The 23,091-nt window shown below is 37.7% G+C and overlaps 1 protein-coding gene across 5 annotated transcripts in view; it reads right to left on the bottom strand.

The window, feature by feature from the left end:
• Positions 1-23,091, bottom strand: part of Cep170 (centrosomal protein 170kDa) — an 82,822-nt gene that overhangs the window by 33,999 nt on the left and 25,732 nt on the right. For 3 of the 5 annotated variants that reach the window (XM_013017431.1, XM_013017433.1, XM_013017432.1), the window contains exons 7-10: positions 19,957-20,433; positions 14,661-14,824; positions 13,902-14,195; positions 1,597-1,746 (exon numbers count right to left, since the gene is read on the bottom strand). In XM_013017431.1, coding sequence (XP_012872885.1) covers positions 1,597-1,746; positions 13,902-14,195; positions 14,661-14,824; positions 19,957-20,433 — 1,085 coding nt within the window. The remainder of the gene's footprint in view (positions 1-1,596; positions 1,747-13,901; positions 14,196-14,660; positions 14,825-19,956; positions 20,434-23,091) is intronic. The other 2 variants (XM_013017434.1, XM_013017435.1) reach the window with 1 other exon arrangement.

The following is a 23,091-nucleotide window of genomic DNA, read 5'->3' as shown; positions in this document are numbered from 1 at the left end:
TGGCTTTGAACCTCGATCCAAAGATCTCAGCCTCCTGAGTAGCTAGGATTATAGGCATGAGCCACCGGCACCCGGCTCTTTGATTTCTTTCTTTTTTTTGGAAGGATTTTTTTTTTTGGGTCCGGTCATGAGGCCTGTACTCTGGACCTGAGTGCTGTCCCTCAGCTCTTCAGCTCAAGGCTAGCGCTCTACCACTTGAACCACAGCACCACTTCCGGCTTTTTTCTTTTTGCTTATGTGGTGCTGAGGAATCGAACTCAGGGCCTCAGGCATGCAAGGCAAGCGCTCTACCTCTGAGCCACCTTCCCAGCCCCCTCTGATTTCTTTTTTATATTTGGTATTATTTACCATTCATACATCAAAAATTCACTTTTTCTGAAGACAGTATAGCATAATGAGTAAGAGAATTAAGAAATCAGTTTCCGATCCAGATTCTGGTCCCACAAACAATGTGGCCAAGGTGTCCTTATATACTTCCAGTTTACTTATTTGTAAATATCACAATACAGGCATCCACTGTATTTTACTTTCTACTATCTAGACAAGTAATTCAGTAATTCCTTCTGATCTATATATATTTTTACATTCTTTTTTGACATAGGAAATCTGATGCCACAGTTATCTTAAAACAAGTCATCCTTAATTAATCTTACATTATTCTACTAATTACATCCTGGCCTGTTTTACATTGACTTATTGAGGTATGTAAGTTATATTTATCAAAAAGTATCTTTCACACACTTCCTGGCATAACAGGTCTTTCAATTTCAGACATATACTTCCTGGAAAGTAGAAGCAGTGTATATTTCTGGTTTTGTCTCATAATGTCATTTAGAATGATGAGTATGAAAATTTATTAATTTACTTTTCACTGACAAAAGCATTTTAATATAAAAGACTGAAATCAAGAGGATTGCTGTTCAAGTAGAGCATGAACCAAGAGTTTACAAGAACCATCTCAAATAACAGTGGTAAGTGCTTGTCATCCCAATTACATAGGAAGCATTAATAGGCAAATCATGCTCCAGACCGCCTAAGGAAAACATTCAAAATCTATTTGGGGAAAAACATAAAAGAAAAAAAATGAAAGCAAACAGGGCTTGTATGTGGCTCAAGTGATAAGCACAAGGCTATGAGTTCAAACTAACCTACTGCAAAACAACCACATATAAAAATCCTAAAAACCATGCCAAAATTGCTTCAGACTTCCATTTAATGAAGACTTAGATTTTACAACTGTTTTAAAAGGGGAGGTGGGCACCGGTGGCTCACACCTGTAATCCTAGCTACTCAGGAGGCTGAGATCTGAGGATTGAGGTTCAAAGCCAGCACAGGCAAGAAAGTCTGTGAGACTCTTATCTCCAATAAACCACTAGAAAACCAGAAGTGGCGTTGTGGCTCAAGTGGTACAGTGCTCGCCTTGAGCTGAAGAGCGCAAGGACAGCGCCCAAGCCCAGAGTTCAAGCCCCACAACTGACAAAAAAAAAGGGGGGGGGGAGATATATCATTTAATATAAGTTCAAGTGATAAACATTTATACTTTGTGTATATAATATGTTGCATCTAAAATGTTAAGTATACAGAAGAGATGAATACCTCAGAGCTGTGAAATCCAGATGTGCTAAGTGGCTTTCTTTCTTCCATTACTACTGAAGCAGAGCTGAGAGCCCAATCTTTTATCAGATCTTTATGTTTTTCATTGATAATGGGCCTATTATAATCCTGATTGTCATCTACTCCAAATACCTATGAGGAAAAATTATTTTATAAATGAAAATGTAAGTCTGAACATCAGATTACTATGTGGGTGTTATCAATAACTTCAGAGGCAAATAAAAATACTCTTAACTGCAACAAGAATCTCAATAACAAGAAAAAGTTGTTTAATGGAAGGGTAACATCCAACTGTAGTAGTAGCTGGAGAAGAAAGCAGGCAGTTATAATTTATGCCCACGTAATTACTTTTTAAAAAATATTTAGTAAATGTCCTGGTCAATAAAAAATAAGAAATCCACTTGATTTGTTAAGACTTAATAGTCTTGCTAAATATGACAATAATTCAGAGTTAGGAAAGAGAACCTCTTTAGCATGTCTTCAGCTTGATTCTCAGCTCCATTCTTTCTGATAGTACTGGGGTTTGAACTAAAGGCCTCAAACTTGTGAGGCAGGTGCTCTACCTACCACTTGAGCCACATTCCAAGCCCTTTCTGTTTTTAGTTACTTTTGGGATAGGTTTTGAGTTTCTGCCTAGACTGGCCTGAGATCCTCCTAATTAGGACTCCCACATTATCAGGAATCATAGGCATGAACTATTATAGCTGGTATATTGGTTGACATGGGTAACTTTTTGCTCCAATGGGGCTTAAACTAGGATCTTCCTGATCTCAGTCTCCTAAGAAGCTGAAGTTACAAGTGTAAGCCATTGTGCCTGGTTCTGCACTATCATTTTTGAATGTTGAAAAACAACACACATGTAACTTTTTATCTATTCTTTCCATATCAAGTGTTTAACATTTAAATGAGAGTTAAATTAATATGCATAACTTTCAGTTTGGGGAGTCAAAACTGAAGGCCAGTTGCTTGCTAAGGAAGCACTCTTAACTGCTGAGCCATACCTCCAGTGCTAATTTTTGCTTATTATTTTTGAGACAGGGTTTTGCATCCTGTCCAGAAACAAGCTTCAGCCTGATCCTCCTATATTAAGTTTTCTGGAAGCTAGGAAAACAGGTACATAGCCACTGAATCCAGCTCTCCAGAGAGAAGGGGTCTCTTGGAACATCTTTTTGCTGTGGTTGGCTTTGAACGGCTATCACAACCATTTCAGCTTCCCAAGTATAAAGGGCTCCAGGTGTGAACCAGTGACACCTAGCTAAATTTATACTTATAGTTTTTTTGTGCTGGTCCTGGGCCTTGAACTCAGGGCCTGGGCAATGTCCCTGAGATTTTTTGCTCAAGGCTAGCACTCTGCCACCTGAGCCAAAGCTCCATTTCTGACTTAAACATTTACTTACATATTTTTAAGTTAAATGTTAAGAAAATAAAGTTTGAGAATTAAGGTGGTCACTTTGAGAAGTTCTAAATAAAAGCACAGACATTCTTTTATTTTTATTTTATTTATTTACTTATTTATTTTTGTCAGTCGTGGGTCTTGAACTCTGGGCCTGGGCGCTGTCCCTCAGCTCTTCAGCTCAAAGCGAGTGTTCTACCTCTTAAGCCACAGCACCCCTTCTGGTTTTCTGGTCGTTAATTGGAGATAAGTCTTTTGGGCTTTCCTGCCTGGGCTGGCTTTGAACCGTGATCCTCAGATCTCAGCCTTCTGAGATTACAGGTGTGAGCCACCAGCACCCAGCTATTCTTTTATTTTTAAATGAACAGAATCTGAGTTTTACTCATTTCCTGGCACAAAAAAGGCCCTAAAAATTCCTTTTAAGGTGTCGAGACCTACACATATTTGCTAGAGATGCAGTAATTATTTCTTTCCCACATAGGTAGCAGGACAGGAATACTAAAATACAGGGGAAGAAGATTTCAAATCTCATATATTTTTGGTAGCATCTTGGAAAACTCTCTTATAGCAATGACTAGCCTAAAATCCTATCTATTCATTCTTGTATGTAGCCATACAAAAATACTCACTTGTGACATTTTTATTTTGAAAACAAAGCATACATACATTTTATACTGATATATACCTTAAGGCTAACATGTTCTTTATGTTTAAGAGAGTACCTGCAACCTTAGATAATATCTTGAGCACTTGTCAAAACCAAGATCAAGATACCAATTTTTTTAAAATCTTCCATTCTAGATTCTGTCCCTGGAGACTTCATCCACATGAAAGTCTTCATTCACTTCTCTTATCAACAGCTTGCCTACCTGGTTTTTCTCTTCCTAGATGGCACAAGATATTTCAGATACAGTTAGTGCTAGGGCCGTTATTCTCTTCCCCTTCTCACCCTGACCAGGTCTCAACTGAAATCCCAAACTACCAGCACAGATGTAGGTCTTTCATCCAGCCAGGTACTTCAGGCTGGAAGTCTATAGTGTGGGAGGATGTACCAAAAAAAGTGGGGGAGAGGACTTAAAAAATTATATTTTTCCCTGTCTCACTTTCCCTCTCCCAACTCTCTTTACTTTAGAGGTATCAGGGCCCTGAGTCATTAGGTGGATGTTCTACCACCTGAGCCAGAGCCAGAGCCATTGTGTTTGTGAAGCCTCTGTGGAGCTGTGACAATAGGCACAGGACGCCATATCCAGGAGCTTTTTGTTGTTGAGACAAGGTCTCACTCATTCACTTGTTGCCCAGGTTGGTCGTGGATGGCTCTGCGTTTTCCAGCCAATGAGGCATGGATCACTGTGCCTAGTTAATCTCTCTCTCTCTCTCTCCTCCTCCCCTCCACCCTCTCTCTCTATCTCTCTCTCCTCTGTTTTTATTTTTTTGTCAATGGTGGGGCTTGAACTCAGGCCCTAGGCACTGTCCCTGATCATCTTCTACTTGAGGCTAGTGTTCTACCACTTTGAGCCATAGCATCACTTCTGGTTTTCTGGTTATTAATTGGACATAGAGTCTCAAGGACTTTCTTGCCCAGGTTGGCTTTAAACTATGATCTTCAGATCTCAGCCTCCTGAGTAGCTACGATTACAGGCATGAGCCACCAGCACCCGGCCACTAATTTCTCTCTTAAAGAGAAAAATTTCTTAGAGTGGAGTGTGAATTAACATTGTGATTTTTATAATACATGTGCAACCAACATTTAAACTTAAAGTTCAATCAAAATTGTTAGAACTCAGAAAGAGGCTAGGAGAAGTGTTTTATAATTTGCCAAAATATACACATAAATACAAGTACATCCATGTTCATAGCAACATTATTCATAATAGCAAAAGTTGGAAAAAAACCCAAATGTCCATGAATGGATAAAATATTATTACTATGAGGCCATGAAAATAAATGTTTATTATACTGCATAATTCTTAGAAAACTTTTAAGTGACAGTAGCCAGTCATTAAAGGGTACACATAAATGATCCTATTTATATCAAGTGTCCAGAAACAGCAAATGCAGAAAGGCAAAAAACAGATGACTGATTTCCAAGAGTCTGAAGAAGGAAGGAACAGGAAATGATTACTTGATGAGTATGAGACTTTTGTTTTAGTATAATGAAAAATTTCTGGATTTAGTCACGATCACTATACAACATTGTACAACAGCCACTGAATTTTACTATATACTCCATGTTGGACCAAAATTCCAATTATCCTGCCTTGGTTTCCTGAATGCTGAGATTGGTGGGTATTGGGCACAAATAGCTTTATTTTGGGGGATAGGGGCAATACTGGGGCTTGACCTCAGGGCCTGTGTACTGTCCTGAGCTTTTGAGCTCAAGGCTAGTGCTCTACCACTTGCGTACCACTCCACTTTCAGCTTTTTTGGTAGTTAATTGGAGATAACAGTCACATGGTCTTTCGTGCTTGGGCTGGCTTTCAATTGCAATTCTCAGATCTCAGGCTCCTGAGTGGCTAGGAAAACAGGCGTGAACCACTGGTGCCTGGACTATTTGCATATTTTAATGACCAAAGTATCCAGTTTTATGCTATGTAAATTTTATTTCAATTTTTTAAAAAAGATATTACTTTACTTTCTATAGTGGCTCAGTTACTGCCTATATTTTCAACCTATTCTTAAGTTTCTTTCAATACTTTCAAATTACTCCTATTTCATCTTCCTTATAAAGTAAAAATATTCCATTTTTCCTTTTGATGGCTTTCATTTGGTCTGCTACTCTGTGTTTCTTACATGCACCTTATGTTGCTTTGCCTTCAATTTGGCCCTGTCCACATTAGTTCTGACTGATCATGGTTCTCTTGGTTCTGACTTAGATATAATCGAAAATTTTGCTGTGACCCAGGATACACATTCTCAGCAAGCCTTTGCTGGGCTATGACTCACAGCTATAGATGTTCTCTATGTTGAATTTCTCGTTTAGCTACACTTCTGGTTATGGATTCCATCCCACAAGTTGAAATAGAACTAGCACAAACTATACTCCATGAGGGAAGAGGATGTTGGCAACAGTGGATAAAGAACCAAAACACAGGACAAGGAAAAAATGTTTGGCACAGGTTTTTCGCTGATAGGAAATTTCAGAGGAAGAGAGATACTCTTCGCAAGCCCTCTACCATGATCCACATTTCTCATCTTCATTTAATATTCCCCTTTCCATTTCAAGGCAGTTTCTCACATAGCCTGGGGGAGGCAAGGAGGGAGGGACAGGGAAGACTTTCCTTACCCTCAGTAGCATGTGTTCTGAGGAGCAGGGAGAAGAAACTGGTACTGTGATGTGTTCTCTGGAAGGTTTCACAGAAAGGTCAAGACAGGAAGAAGCACAGGAAATGATTTTTATGGGGGGAGAAGACTTTGCTCGATTGAGGCAGTGAAAAACACTTTCAACACATACTGTTCATAATAAATAGAATTTTTCCATATAGGTTTTGATGCAAAACTTAAGAAGTCTATCAGGCAAGTGTTAAGAATATAAAAGGTGAGCCAGGATATGATAAGGACAACTGCACATCCATGTTCACTGTGGCACAATAGCCAAGATATGGAAGCAACCCAGATGCTCACATTAGATGAGTGGATAAAAAAATGTGGTACCTGCCGGGCACTGGTGGCTCACGCCTTTAATCCTAGCTACTCAGGAGGCTGAGATCTGAGGATCGCGATTCAAAGCCAGCCTGGGCAGGAGAGATCGTGAGACTCCTATCTCCAATAAACCACCAGAAAACTGGAAGTGGCGCTGTAGCTCAAGTGGTAGAGCGCTTGCCTTGAGCTGAAGAGCCGAAGGACAGCGCCCAGGCCCAGAGTTCAAGCCCCACCACCGACAAAAAAAAAAAAAATGTGGTACCTATATACAATGGAATTTTACATAACCATTAGAAAGAATAAAATATGTCATTTGCATGGAAATGGATGGAATGAAAACAAATCATGTTAAGTGAGGTAAGCCAAGATCAGAGATATAAACGATGCATATTATCCCTGATATGTGGATGTTAGACTTTAAACACACTGGGAAATGACAAATTACACAGAATTCTAGATAGCCACATACAGTGAGACCAAAGGTGCAATGCCTAAGTTCCTCTTCATGTTTACATAAAATAATATACATAATGAAATGAACTCCAAAGATATGGAAACAAAGGACTTTTGTCTTCGTTTGCTATTTCTTTTTCTGATGACTCTGTACTCTTTACCTGATATACAGTATATTCACGTGCACATCTGTGGGAGGCTGGGGGGAGGGCATAGAATCAGGAAAAACCGAGAAGGGCAGCAGTGGAGCACACTGGCTGCACTGGTCATTGAGGAAAGTGAACTATGCAGCTCGTGGGTGGAGAGGGGAGGGAGGGAATGAGAAACAAATGACACAGACGACACTGTGTGAAAGGAAATGTACTTAATACCCAATGTATGTAAAGGTAACCCCACTGTATATGACTCTGAAACAACAAGGAAGTAAATTTTTTAAAAAGAATACAAAAGGGGGCTGGGAAGGCTCAGTGGTAGAGTGCTTGCCTTGCATGCCTGAGGCCCTGGGTTCGATTCCTCAGCACCACATAAGCGAAAAGCAAAAAGCCGGAAGTGGCACTGTGGCTCAAGTGGTAGAGCGCTAGCTTTGAGCTGAAGAGCTGAGGGACAGTGCCCAGGCCCAGAGTTCAGGCCCCACAACCGGACCAAAAAAAAAAAAAAAAAGAATACAAAAGGTAAATTTGGGGTCATGTATAAAATAGGGTTACATACAGAGAGAGAACAAAAATAAGAACTAGAATGCAGGAATCTCACAATTTGAGGGTAGGAAATTAGATCTCTTAACATTTTAACTACTGGTAACAGAAAAGAAAGGATATAGTATTTCAACATGGATCTTTAAAAAGATCCTATTTTAATTGTGCACAACTTCTCTTGGGCAGAGATCAAACACGTTGCAATCATCCTTAGATCTGGGATTACAATGTTTTGTGGGGAAAACTAAAAAGCCAGTGCTTATTATATTTAACATCAGTGTATCATGTGATATTGTTGTCTACTCATTTCTTTTTGATTTTGATGCCAAAATGGTACTTTTTCATAGTTTACTTATGCAATCAAACTTATCAGTTTCCTTTGTCTATTAGTTCTTTCCACACCAATGTTACTATGGCTAAGAACTTTATTTTCTCTCATCTGTCTAGTTGATTTCATCTCTTATTCTATATTCAACTTCCCTTTATTTTCTTTTTCTAGTGATAATGAGGTTTAAACTTGGGACCTCATCCTTACTAGGCAGGTACTTTACCACTTGAACACTCCCAACATCCCACTTATATTCTAGTAATTTGTAAATCTGTATTGTGTGTATGTCTGCTGTTCGTAGGGCTTGAACTCAGTGCTGTCTCTGAGCTTTTTTTGCTCAAGGCTAGCACTCTACCACGGAGCCAAAACTCCACTTCTGGCTTTTTGGTAATTAGAGCTAAGAGTCACACAGACTTTTCTGCCTGGGTTGGCTGTGAACCTCAATTCTCAGATCTCAGCCTCCTAAGTACCTAGGATTACAGGCATGAGGCACTGGTGCTAATAGTAAATCTATTATATTTTCAATCTGGATCCTTTACTGAGATCCAGACATTTGTAATTTTAAATTGCCTTTTCTATTTTTGATCTTTCCAACTTCTAATCCATAGTACATACTTCTGACAGTAGTTTGAATGTCACTGTCCTATATAAAATTTGTTTTCCATGATTATCCATTGTCTTCAGCATTAAAGGGAAAAAAAGAGAGAAGAAAAAAAGAAAAGAAAAGAAGAGAAAAGAAGAAAGAAAGAAAGAAAGAAAGAAAGAAAGAAAGAAAGAAAGAAAGAAAGAAAGAAAGAAAGAAAGAAAGAAAGAAAGAAAAAGAAAGAACAAAAAGACAGCCAGGCACCAGCAGCTTACAACTATAATCCAAGCTACTCATGAGGTTGAGAGCTGAGGATCACAGTTTGAAAACAGCTGGGCTGTCAAGTCCCAGGAGCTGTATCTCTAAATAAACAGTCACCTCCCTAGAAAAGGTTGGATGGACTGGATACATGACTCAAGTGATACAGTGCTAGCCATCAATGAAAAAGTTCAGTAAGGGTATGAGTCCATGAGTTCAAGCCCTTACACCACCACACCAACCACACCATCACCAACACAAAGTCCATGGTACTTTATTTTTATTTTTTGGTGGAATAGTGGTTTGAACTCAGGACTTGTTTGACAGAAGGTTCTCTATTACTTAAGCCAGGCTCCCAGCCCTTTCCTTATTTTTCAAACAGGGTCTCACATTTATGCTTAGGTGAGCATGAACCTCAATTCTCCTAATTATACTTCATTTATTTCTTTACTGTTATTATAAAGGTGATGCATAGAGGGGTTACGGTTAGGTAAGTCAGGTAATGAGAATATTTATTTATAATTATAATTCTTGCACAGCTATATAATGACAGGCATTCATCACTACATCCATCCTTTTATTGGCTAAAATGGGGCCCCAATACATTTTACCCAAATGGACTGAAACTGGGATGTTGCTAATTGTAACCTCAGGAGCTTGGATTACAGGTGTGAATCATTGTGCCAGGCTCAAATTGGATTTCTTTACATATGAATCATTCTCAGAAAGAATCATGTAGTGTTCTGGATTTTAGAGGAACAGTCTTTGGCTTTCACTGCTGATAGTTATAAATGGAGTTTATTATGTTAATGCGTATTTCTTTTACATCTAACTTGTCTGTAGTTTCTTTTTTTTTTTTGGTCGGTTGTGGGGCTTGAACTCTGGGCTTGGGTGCTGTCCCTGTGCTCTTCAGCTCAAGGCGAGCACTCTACTGCTTGAGCCACAGCACCACTTCCTGTCTGTAGTTTCTTTTTTGTCAGTTGTGAGGCTTGAACTCTGGGCCTGGGCATTGTCCCTGCGCTCTTCAGCTCAAGGCAAGTGCTCTACCACTTGAGCCACAGCGCCGCTTCCAGTTTTCTAGTGGTTTATTGGAGATAAGAGTCTTATGGACTTTCCTGCCCAGGCTGGCATTGAACCGTGATCCTCAGATCTCAGCCGAGTAGCTAGTATTACAGGTGTGAGCCATTGGCTCCCGGCTGGAGTTTTATTTCTTTAATAAGAGGTAGAAGGTTAGTAAGTATTTACACAGGATAAAGTAGAGAGAGGTTAAATAGTGAAACATTTCCTGTTCCACAGAGGAAATGGCAGGTGAAGACTCCAAGTGATTAGTTTTGTTATTTATTTATTTTTTGGTCTGGTCATGGGGCCTGAACTCTGGGCCTGGGTGCTGTCCCTCAGCTCTTCAGCTCAAGGCTAGCACTCTACCACTTGAGTCACAGTGCCACTTCCGGCTTTTTTGCCCCTGCTTATGTGGTGCTAAGGAACCGAACCCAGGGCCTCATGCATACAAAGCAAGCACTCTACCACTGAGCCACCTTCCCAGCCCTAGTTTTGTCATTTTTTTAAGATCATGAAAGTATGATTTTGTTAAGTGCTAGGATTATAGGCTTAAGTCACTGTTCGACTAGTCCATAGTTTTCGAAAATCCTATGTGCCATCTGCTGAAAACGGGCTCACTGGCCATTAAATACAGTTCTTATTGAGGAGCTTTTACATGGTGACACTAAGTTTCTTGTGGTCATGGATTTGACATTTCCTTATCTCCTCCTACCCCAGGAGAAGTGAGGAGAAAAGAACAGAAAAACAGAAGGAGTGATAAGGCTCATGATCACAGTGGAACAGGCCAAAGGCAATTCCCTGGAGTTTCTTTAGTGTGGATGCCTAAAGAAGTTTCCAACAAGTATTTCTTCTTGGAAGCTAGTAGGACCTTTCCTTCAACACCTTATACCTATCAAAAGCATTTAGCATATTACTTTATTTATATTGCTATCCCACTGTGTACTCATTCCTCACACACAAAACCTGGCCCAGTACCAATGACAAGCCAGTTATGGAGTGAGAAAGCAGACACCTTGTGAAATTTTCAAGACCTAAAACCATTTAGGTTCAGATGGTTAACAGCTGCCCCAACTTCTACCTCACACACTCAAACTTTACAAGAAGAGGTGACAGAGCTCACCAAGAAATTTGATATAATGCCAGGATCTACTCTTAACCACTGCAGTGCGGCTCATTCCCTCAGGATGGCTGTTCTCTGCCTCTGTTTTCCCACACCCACAGATTACTTCATGTTCTTCAGACATTTGGCTCTGGGTTCACTTCTTTTGTCTCCCCAAAGCCAGACCTGAATTAGCCTCAATCTAGCATCAGTATAAACCACAGATAATGGAATCTCAGGGCTTTTACTTTGGCAGTCACAAGATAGAATGCAGTGATCCTTGTTTTCTCTGAGATTGGGTCTCAGTTTGGTTTTCTGATTTATATATATTAAGAAAGCCTGAATTAAGTATCTAGTTTCATACTGCCATTACTCCTTTAAATGAATCCTGTTCTTAAATCTTGGGTTTTTCTATTCCTAGTGTGACTAGCAATTTGATGTCAAACGGAGTGGGGGGGGGGAAGAGACTCCTTGAAGACAAAAGATGCTTGTGACACCGACACTAGGTATAAAACTAGATTCTGTAACCCCCCTTTGCTCCAACAGTTTCCTAAAGGGCCTCATCTGCAACGATGACTTTCTTGGCTATCTTCTGTCCTGGCTACAGGACTTTGCATGGTAACTTCCACTTCAGCTGCACATTTGACTCTTTCAGTGCTGAAAACTGTTCCAAGGGTTTGTCACTACTTTGTGTTGAGGTTCACATGTGGAAATTATTAATATGAGTAATAATAAATATGGGAGTCCTAGAGCCCTGTGAGGATGTAACTGGCTACAGAAGATGTGACTAGTGTGCTTGGGTGATACCAGTGGAAAACCCTGGTTGGGTGGTTGTTTATATTTATAGCTAAGTATGGGATTATGAGTTTGTGACCTCATGCTGTAATCCTGTCAAAAGACAGGAAGAGTCTCTGCATGGACTTATACCACTGCTTCCTGGCTTCCTGTTATCTACCTCTTGGAATGTGCTCTTTTATTTTCCCCATAACTCTCTTAAAGCCTGGGGCAAACTAAACCTATAGAAGTGGAGGCTGGGGAAGACATCCTCAGTTTATCATGTCTGTCAGTTATCGCATTATTAGAAGATTATTAGGTAATACTGCATAGGCATATTCTTCATCTGTCACCTTGGAATCTGCTGGTCAAAACCAGCAAATAAACACAGCTAATCTTTACAGGCTCTCATAAAACATTATGATAAGACTGGTAGGTATTTTAAAAATTCTTTTTAGAAAGCTAATGAAATGTCTTCCGTTTTACAAATGAAACCCAGGTTTAAAGAAGTTAGTTTACCCAAGAGCACACATTAGCATCTCACTAGTTCACATTTAATGCAGACATGTCTGCATTCTTAAATGCTGAAAAAATAATAAACTGCTAACTATAATAGTATAATAATCTTTTTGTGCCGGTACTGGGGCTTGATTCTAGGGCTTCAAGTTTTCTCTTGGCTTTCTTGCTCATGGTTGGTGCTCTACCACTTGAAATTTTTGCTGGCTAATTGGAGATGGAGTCTTAAAACTTTTTGGCCAGAGCAGGTTCAATTACAGGTATAAGCCATGGGTGTCCAGCTAAAATAATCCTTTATGGGAAAAAAATCAATCATTATGAATGAAAATCTGTTTCTTTTTATGTACCCTTCAATAAATGTATGTTTAGGAATTGTGAATATGTACGCTACAGTAATACATTAAATATAGTATAGGATAAACTCTAAAATGGTATAGTTTAAGTGGTAAAGTGACTGCTTAACAACCACCAAGCCTGAAGTTCAGACACCAGGATAGCAAAGAAAGAAATAAGCCAAGAAAGAGGAGATAAAGTAAACATAAATCCTAACTTTTTTTCTGCATCCCTAAATGTTAGACATCTTGTCCATTTCCTAGGCAGGATCATTCTGAAAACTAATCAGCTAAATTAGAGCATCTCAAATATTAATGTGCATATGAATTACCTAGCTATCTTGTTTTTAATTCTGATTCTGATTCAGTATGTTTGGAGTGGTCCTTCTTAGTTATGTTAATATTGCTCAATACTGGGACACACTTTAAGTAACCAGAATTTAAATAAGAGATTTTTAGCCAGGAGGTAAAATAAATAGCTGGTTCTAAAGTCAACTTTGAACTGAAGTCAAAATTGAAAAAAACCGAACTACTTAAAAACATACAACAATCATTATAAACATTAATGAAGTTAAAGAAATATTGGAAATGTAGATTATGATGATCACTCAGTGTAAATTTGGCTAAAATGAGTACAATATAAAAAATGACTTTGTTCTCATACAGTTCTTTTCTATCACCAAAGACAAAATAAATAGGAATAAAAAATAAAAATTAGGAAAAAGTTCGTTAAAACATATGTAATATCATCTGCTTCCAACATCATAAAATCAGTATGCAATAAGTCTGTAGTTAATATTTTAGGTTTATAACAACAGAATTACAGCAGCTTGTTTCATTGTTTAATTTGGATACAAATGATGGCAACATAAAAATTCCAAAATATGCTATTTTTAAAACCTAGCTGAGATTTACACAAGTTTAAAAGGTCAGTTTAAATGTAGAATAAGACCTATATGAAACTTAGACAAATGCAGAATATAATCGAAGGAAAGCAGAAAGCATTTCTGTCTTATTATCAGTCTTCTAGATCCCTAACAAAACTCTAAGGTTCTCAGACCACTGACTGTGTAAGACCATTTCATCTTGATTCTCCATTGATTTCTAACAGTCAAATACACCACACAACAACTAATATCATGCTTGCATTCAATTATTTACCTTGTCAATCATTTTTCTTGCTTCCACTTCCTCACTGTTGGGATTCTCTAACTCAATGGTATAAGTACCCTTGTCACTTTGGTCATCATCATTATCCTTTTCTGAAGTGGCAGAAGTAGCTTGATTTTTTAACATTTTATCCATCTCCTGGCTTGGTCTGTGCCCAAGACTCCCTGAACTTCTTAATAATGCAGTTTGTAGGAAGGGTATTGACACCGACGGCTCCTCTGATTTCTGTTTTAACAATTTCCCATGTGGAACACCATGCCCCCCTCTGTGATGCGCAGAGCTAGTCTGTAAAGACAAAGAAACCACTTTGGCATCTGCTGTTGTTGATTTTGTTTTTTCAAGTTTTGTATGTGGTGCTGAATACGTAGTTTCCTGATGAAGGATTCCTGTATTTTGAGTAACAAATGTGACCTTTTTCTGAAACTTTCTTCATCAATAAATGCAATCATGCCTGGCTCCAGTGGCTCACACCTGGAATCCTAGCTACTCAGGAAGCTGAGATCTGAGGATTGTGGTTCAAAGCCAGCCTGGGCAAGAAAGTCTGTGAAACTCTTATCTCCAATTAAGGACCAAAAATTAACAACAACAACAACAAAAGCTGGAAGTAGAGCTGTGGCTCAATGATAGAACACTGGCCTTGAGCTGAAAAGCTCAGGGACAGCGCCTAGGCCCTGAGTTCAAGCCCCAAGACTGGTACAAAAAAGAGAAAAAAAAGAAAAAAAAAGCAACAATAAAAGCAGATTAACTTACAGCAGGTTGATCTTGATGTCTTTCAGCAGCCTGGACCTTCTGCAGCTTCTTCTGCTCAGAGTGGTGGCGTCTTAAGTGTTCCTCGAGAGCAGCACGCTTGCCACCACGCCTGTGTGCCCCAGCGTTCTCTGAATCACTCTGTGTACCATCATCATGTTTATTTCCTGGACACAAGAGAGAAACCACATAATAGAGAAGAAAAGAGTCCCATGTAGAAAATTAGAGGCATATACAAAAGTGCTGTTTGTTTTGGCTCCCTCCCCCTTTTCTATCCAAAGTCATATGTTCTTTTCAGTAACAGGCTCTGCAAACTTCCCTCAACTGCAATGGCTACATTCAAATTTTATCAACCAACAATGAGGTCCATTATAAACAACTGAATCAGATTACTTTTCTTTCTCCAAATCTTCACTTTATAGATCCATCAGTGTCTTAACAGATAAGCCATGTTCTATCATCTGTTATAGTTTGTATTCATAACTCAATACACATTGCTTCTGTCTCCAAATCTTAAAAATATTTAATAAAAATTAGTCTAACATTAGAATGCAAGAAAGACAAGAAAGAGGGTGATACTATTAAAATGCTTATTATGAAAAGAGAACACAAATACTATAAAATGTGTTAAGTCTTCATGTGTGGTAATACTGAATACTATGAAAAGTCCAGCATCCCCTTGCTTTAATAAAAAGATTCTTACTAGCAATAGCACAATGCTTCCATTTTTTCTTAGTATGATAATTTCTAATGGCTTTAAAGATGGCTTAAAGAATGCTAATAGGTCTATCACGGAAAATAATAATTACAACTTTTTTTTTTGCCAATCCTGGGGTTTGAACTCAGGGCGTGGACACTGTCTCTGAGCTTCTTTCTGCTCAAGGATAGCACTCTACCACTTGAGCCACAGCACCATTTCTGGCTTTTTCTGTTCATGTGGTACTGAGGAATCAAACCCTGGGCTTCATGCATATTAGGCAAGCACTCTACCACTAAGCCACATTCCCAGTCCAGCTATGGGATCTTTAATCTTTGCACCTCTAGGCAAATAACATAGGGCTAAATATAAACAGATTTCCTCAACGTAAAGCATCTACAGTCAAATTACAATATTTGAATTTAGAAACATTTTCTTCAGTTTTTCCTGTATTAGAGCAAGTAAAAACCATTAAGTAGTTAATTAACTCAGAGTTCTTTAGAGACTAGATGTGACACTATTAGAATCATTTGACCTTTTACTGATTTAACTTCAATTTGAAATTTTTTCCTACCTAAATAATAATTACATTAGAATAGCCAGCTGGGTGTTGGTGGCTCACTTCTGTAATCCTAGTTACCCAGGAGTCTGAGAGGCAAGAATCATGGTTTGAAGCCAGCCTGGGCAGGAAAGTCTGTGAGACTCTTATCTCCAATAACCAAAAAGCTAAAAGTAGAGCTTTGGTTCAAATGGTAGAGTGCTAAGCCTTGAGCACAAAAACTCAGGGACAGTGCCCAGGCCCTGAGTTCAAGCCCTAGCACAGGCACACAAATATACACCCCACCCCGAAAAAAAAAGATAATCACAAATCAGTGTTTAAATAAATGATTTCATTGAAAGCTACAAAGAATCTGGTACATCAGAATGTACATTGGAAGCACATTACAATGCTTCCAGAACTAAAGATGATTTTTAAATATTTCTGGGTTACAAACTTTAATGCAAATGAATGCCTGCTCAATAATATTATACCTGACAAAATAATGAGCAAAAGTGAAAGGCTGAGGGAGATGGAGGACATCAAGCCCTGCCTAGGGAAAAAGTTGAGTTTCAATGCTCTTGGGTTTGTTCTTAACCAATTTAGAAGCTAATAAGTAGCAGTAACAAAACATAAGTAAATTACTTGTAAAAATGTGCTACATGTAAGGAATGAGAAGACTCACCAAGTAGCAGAAAACGATGATGTTTTAGAAATGTAAGAAAAATAAAGATCAAAGCTAAGGGACTTTGGGAGAATGCCTACCTAAGTGATAGTGATTAGTATCATACAAAATCAAAATACTCGGGCTGGGAAGGTGGCTCATTGGTGGAGTGCTTGCCTTGCATGCATGAGGCCCTGGGTTCGATTCTTCAGCACCACATAAGCAAAAAGAAAAAAAGCTGGAAGTGGCGATGTGGCTCAAGTGGTAGAGTACTAGCCTTGAGCTGAAGAGCTGACAGCGCCCAGGCCCAGAGTTCGGGCCCCATGACCAGACCTCCCCCCCCAAATCAAAATACAACAAAATTAAAACTCTGTGAATCATTATTCAAATTACAATATATAAAGAAAAAATGTGTTTAATGAAATCCCTGCCTCAGATAATCTAGAAATCATATAGAGCGGAGGAAAACAAAACTGAAATATAGCCCTAATTCAAATACAAAATTCATTGAGAACATCACGTTTACCACTTATCTTACTTTACATTGGATATAATGAAAAGGAATCCAATTTGAAATAGCCAGAAATAACAAAATTCCAATTATCTCCTATATAATAAGACCAACATAACCCATAAGAAACTTCCACTTAAATGTTTTAATAAAAAATATGATTGCTATAGAATTTACATACAAATTCTGGCCCTTTTGGATATCTTTCATGTAAATTATAGTTTAAAACATTTTATAGAGATAAGCCATTTTCTATTTGGACCATTATTTTTCTTTCTGTATCAGGGAGATAACTAAATAGAGCTACAACCTTCTGTATTTGAATATAAAGATCACTTAGGAATTCTTTACCAAGCTTTCCCAGCTCCTGCTATCATTAGCCATGTCTAGACACACAGAAGTTCTTTTCAGTTAGATTGGCTTAGATGTACTTAGTAGCTGTAGCTAAAAGAAGCTGCAACTCTCCTAAAGGGTGAAAGTGTATGGGCTTTGTGAACATTATTTTCCTCACTGTCCCAAAGCGCGTGCACTTTACTCTTGTAGGAGCAAGGTATTTTTGTTTTGTTTTGCTTACTTTAATTGTTTAAGTAAACAGGTGAAGTCTAATCTTGGTAAAATGGTTATTACTTGCTAATTGTATTTATTTGGACTCTGAGTTATATCTTTTGACATGCTAACCATTAAGAAAAGATTGTTTTATAACTTGGTAAGTAAATAACTACGGTTAATGTAGTGATACAGTGTGCATGTGGACATCAATGTGTATTTGTCACAAATGGGCTCTTTTTCAAGAGCAGAGAATGATAGCTTAAAAACAGCAGCAAATACAGAAAACTATTATAATGACTAAAAAGGATTTAAGTAGTTTTTTAGAAAATGGTATGCTCTTTTTTATTTTTGCAGTCCTGGTGCTTGAACTCAGGGCCTAGGCGCTGTTCCTGAGCCTCTTTGTGCTCAAGGCTAGTACTCTAAGGCTAGCACTCTATCACTTGAGCCACAGCTCCACTTTGGACTTTTTCTAAGTAGTTTACTGGAAATAAGAGTCTCACAGACTTTTCTGCCTGGGCTGGCTTCGAACCATGATCCTCAGAACACAGCCTCTTGAGTAGCTAGGATTATGGTTGTGAGCCACTGGCACACAGCTAGAAATAATAATAATAATAATAGATAATTTCTTATGTAGTTAAGTGTGGTTTTAAAAAAGATTTTCTAAATTTTCCCTTCATACTACCATTTACCATCAGCACATTATGATATGTATAGCTTTTAGTTGTCAGCTTTAATTGTTTGCAACTATATATCTATATTATCTAGTCTAAAAGTAAAACAAAAAATCATAATCAAGTGTGAAAAGTACACATACCACTTAATTGTTGATGACTATAAGGAAATATTCTAGGGGGAGAGGGGGAGAATGGGAAGGGATGGGAAGGGGAAACAAAGGAGGAGGCTACAATGCTTGATAAGAAATGTACTGATTATCTTGCCCATGTAATTGTAACCCCTCTGTACAGCTTTTTCACAATAAAAAAAGGAAATATTCTAATAGGTGCCAATAAAGAATTAGCAAATTATATCATCTTACTATCCTAAAATGTCTTAGGAACAAATCAGAAATAAATATAAGGTTTTCATTTCTTCATTACTTGAACAAAATCCTAGGATATAAGGAATGTGTTGTCAGTGTAAATCCTCTCATTAACAGTGAAGTCATTCATTGTTTGTTCAAATTGCTCAGTACCTATCACATGCTCAAGTCCCAGATAACGTGTTAAGTTATAAAGTATGGTTCTTAACTTAAAAGAATATATTTAAAAAAACTCATTAACATTTAATGAAGGCATAGAATAACCAGATTAACATACAGTCACAATTTGTCCAAAATCATTTATGAGTAGCTTATTAAATATACAGTAACATATATCTGTGTTTAATAATTCTATAAAAAATTCAACTAACAAAACTAATGGGAAAAATGTATCATTTGATACCATCACAGTACAAAGTTCTGTGCTCATCCTTGGCCTTGAGCTCAGTACTATGCATTGTTTCTCAGCTTGTTTTGCTCAAGGCTAACATCCTACCACTCTACAGCTACTACAGCTCTACTTCCAGATTTTTGGTAGTTAATTGGAGATGAGAGTTTCATGAACTTTCCTGCTCAGGCTGCCTTTGAACGGTGATCCTCAGATCTCAGCCTACTGAATAGTGAGGATTACAGACATGAGCCACCAGCATCTGGCAAAGACTTTTTAAAGTATTTTGGCCAAGCATTATACTATTAAGGAATATAATAATTTCACAAATGAACATTAATCTGTGATTCTCAGTCTTAATATGAAGAAAAATTTAGATTGATATACCCCATATTTCTCAATAAAAAGTTATGTTTTATGAGTAACTATAGAGAAATAAATAGTTTGACATAATCAATGGTGCAACTATATTATAAAAGTGGAACTTTTGGGTCATAAACAACAGCTTAAATTTTTTTTTAAAATCTAGATATTAATATTTTCCTAGAAGCAGTACATAGAGAATAGAATTGTATGTATCTTTTCCTTAAAACAAGAAAATGATGGTAATTATCTTCTAGGGAATTCCACTGGTGAGCTAAGTTTTATATTTCCATAGGAAATATAATTTAATGACAAATCAAAATTCACAAAACCAATTTGGTTTTGGCAAGAAAATGAAGAAATACTATTTTTGAGTGAATAAGTTGGATATGGGCAACACAGCTTGCTTCTGAGCTTTAAAATTAAATGTAAACTTTGAAAAAGCAACTCTATGATTCAAATATCTAATGGCTTGATAATTATGAAGGTCAAAGTTTTTGGGTTTTTTTATTAGACAATACGAAGTTCTGAAATGATCAATTCACTTTACCTTTCAACCTTTTCAAGTATACTGGAACATCACTTTTAATACTTTTAGAATCCTCTTCTGTTCTTTCCCATACCATTTGAGGAGGGTTGTTTTGTGCTAGCCAGTCAGCTACTTTGTTTTCTGGTGCCATCATTCCAGTTTGAATTCCCGGCAAGTCTTGAGTCCCAGGAGAAGACTTCTTCGACTTGTGGCGCTGATCAGAAGTAAATTTTGTCACATGGTCTCTAATAGTTACCTTTCCTGGGGTACTGTCATCAAATTCAATGGTAAATGAAGCATGCCCTGCACCTGTTGTATGGGAACTTGGTGTGTCTTTTGTTGGGATCTCATGAATAGTGCTCTCTGTAATTTGTGATGGCTGCTGGAATTCTTTTGTAGGGATTTCAAAGTAACTTGGTTCCCTACAGAAAGGAAAAAGTGCTTCTTCATTTGCAGCTGCAGACTGCTCCTCAACTTGCTTGGCATTTACGCTGCATCCTAATGAGAAAAATAAGAGAGAATTCAAAATATTTGGGGACTTCTAGTATTTGAGGGACATTGGTAATGACCATTTGCATTTCTCTCAGAGAATCAGAAGGCTGATTATAGCTTCGATGAACAGTGTCATTTTTAACATAGAAAAGAAAGTGATAGAGCACTTGGCCCTAAGTTCAAACTCAGGTATCATCAGAAAAATAAAAGTAACAGAGAAGAAAGAATGTGGATTATGAACATGCAAGATAAGCAGCAGCAATGGCCAAGGACAGCAAGGGATAATCAAGAGATGGACCTTGCACAGATAGATCCATCATTTTCCCAACTTGATCTAGAAATCATCAAGGTGCAAAAGATTTGAAATCAAATGGAGATGGAGATACAGGTCCAATATAAATATTGCAGGATGGATAGAAAAAGCATGAAATTTTTTCATCAAGTTAGCAGGATGAGATATTGAAATATTTATGAACAAATTAGTGCTCCAATGGAGAACAGGTATTCAAATGAGGATGCAAGCATGAAGTAAAAGGGTAAGTTGTGTTTTGGAAGTAATCATCACACTTACCATTCTTTACCATTACACTAATGATATTATGTTTAGGATGTCAAAAATAATATTACTTCTTACATTTTATAAAGACCAAAGAATGATCAGGTAAAATATTTGGTTTGTTTGTAGCAAAACAGTCCAAGCAACAGTTTGAAAGTAATAATGTAAAATTAGACAACTCAGTTGCCAGTCAGTAATTCTGAAAGAAAATTATCTTACATTTGTATATAGCACAATGTGCACAAGAGACCAAAAAAAAAATCTTCGGAGGAAAGATGAACTGTAAATCTCAGAAAAGTAACAGCTGGAAAGAGGAGCAAGCAACTATGAAATGTTAAATTTTTGTGCTGTCTCTAAACAGAAAGGCATGAAAACAGATACTTTTTCAAGTAAGATACATAAAGCATGTAAATGAAATAACTAAAATGCCTTATATTGTGTGTTATTGGGTAAGGCAAACGCACAAGAAAAAATTAAAATAAAACAAGAGCCAGGCACTGGTGGCTCATACCTATTACCCTACCTACTGAGGTGGCTGAGATCTGAGGACTACAGTTAAAGCCAACCTGGGCAGAAAAGTCCCTGTGAGACTCTTTATTTCCAATTAACCACTCAAATACTGGAAGTTGAGCTGTGGCTCAAAGTGGTAGAGTGCTAGACCCTTGAGCAAAAAAACTCAGTGATAGTGCATAGGCCCTGAGTTCAAGCCCCATGACCACTACCACCACTACCAACAACAACAAAGAGTAAAAGAACTGTATCTATTATTGAGAATCAATTAAGTAGCTTCAAATATTCAATCTTTTGGTGAGATTCATCAGTTGCAATAATTGATTTCTTGATAGCACTCTGAATATGAGACAATCATAAAATTGTCTGGTTAGGCTATAAAAGAACAGAATTAACATCCCTGTAATCAAATGTGGGGTAAATATAGAAGGCATTAAGCTCTGTTCCTATAATAATAATAAACGTGAACATATATTGTCAATACAAGAATCTAGTATGGCATGGTAGATCTTGCCTATAATCCCAATTACCTATAATCCCAGAGATCAGAGGATGGTGGTTTGAGGCCAGCCATTAACAAAACATTTGTAAGATCCCTATCCTAACCAATATGGCAGCACAAGACAGTCACCTGATTTGCATGGAAGATTATACAAAGCAAGAATAAGATAAGAGGACTAAGAATCTAAGAGGCTAGCCTTAGGCAAAAATAAGACCCTATCTGAAAAATAGCCAAAAGCAAAAAGGGCTAAATGCATGACTCAAGTGATAGAGTGCTTGCCTAGCCCTGAATTCATACATTAGAACCATCATCAAGAAAAAAAGAAAAAAATGTAAACAGAAGGCCAAGAATATTTCAGGACAACAATTTTAATATAGTTATTATTTTCAAAATTTACTCAGTAGTTGAGTGTTTGCCCTAGTCTGAGTTCAAACCCTAGAACTACCACCAACAAAAAATCTAAACACAAGGCTATCTCAGACGTAAAAAATTTAATATGAAAATTATTATCTTCAAAATGTACTGTTTTGTTTACTCTTGAAAATGAAAAGATTAAATTTGGATATAGAGGTTAAGACAGGAAAAAAAAATCTATCAAAAGCTTAAAACTCACTGAGCTTCAGTGCCATCTTGTATATACAGCAGTCTTACTTACTAAAGGCTCTTGAGAACATCACTGTAAAGTATCATTTTCATAACAAGGATTCTGAATCATAAGGAAAAGTTTAAATTGCACTCCACCTATTTCCTTTGCTTAAGAAGCTAGTGATAGGGCTGGGAAGGTGGCTCAGTGGTAGAGCGCTTGCCTTGCATGCCTGAGGCCCTGGGTTCAATTCCTCAGCACCACATAAGCAAAAAGAAAACAAAGCTGGAAATGGTGCTGTGGCTCAAGTGGTAGAGTGCTAGCCTTGAGCTGAAGAGCGGAGAGACAGCGCCTAGGCCCAGAGTTCAGGCCCCACAACCGGACCCAAAAAAAAAAAAAAGAAGCTAGTGGTATATGTAGTATATTTAACAGAAAGGAAATGGTTTCAACTATTTAAAAAACTTAGTTATAAAAGTAAAATTAATTAATTCAATTAGTGTAGAACATTCACTG

This window comes from Dipodomys ordii, unplaced genomic scaffold (assembly GCF_000151885.1).
Source record: "Dipodomys ordii isolate 6190 unplaced genomic scaffold, Dord_2.0 Scaffold35, whole genome shotgun sequence".
NCBI lineage: Eukaryota > Metazoa > Chordata > Mammalia > Rodentia > Heteromyidae > Dipodomys > Dipodomys ordii.
This window is presented reverse-complemented; position numbering and strand designations above follow the sequence as displayed.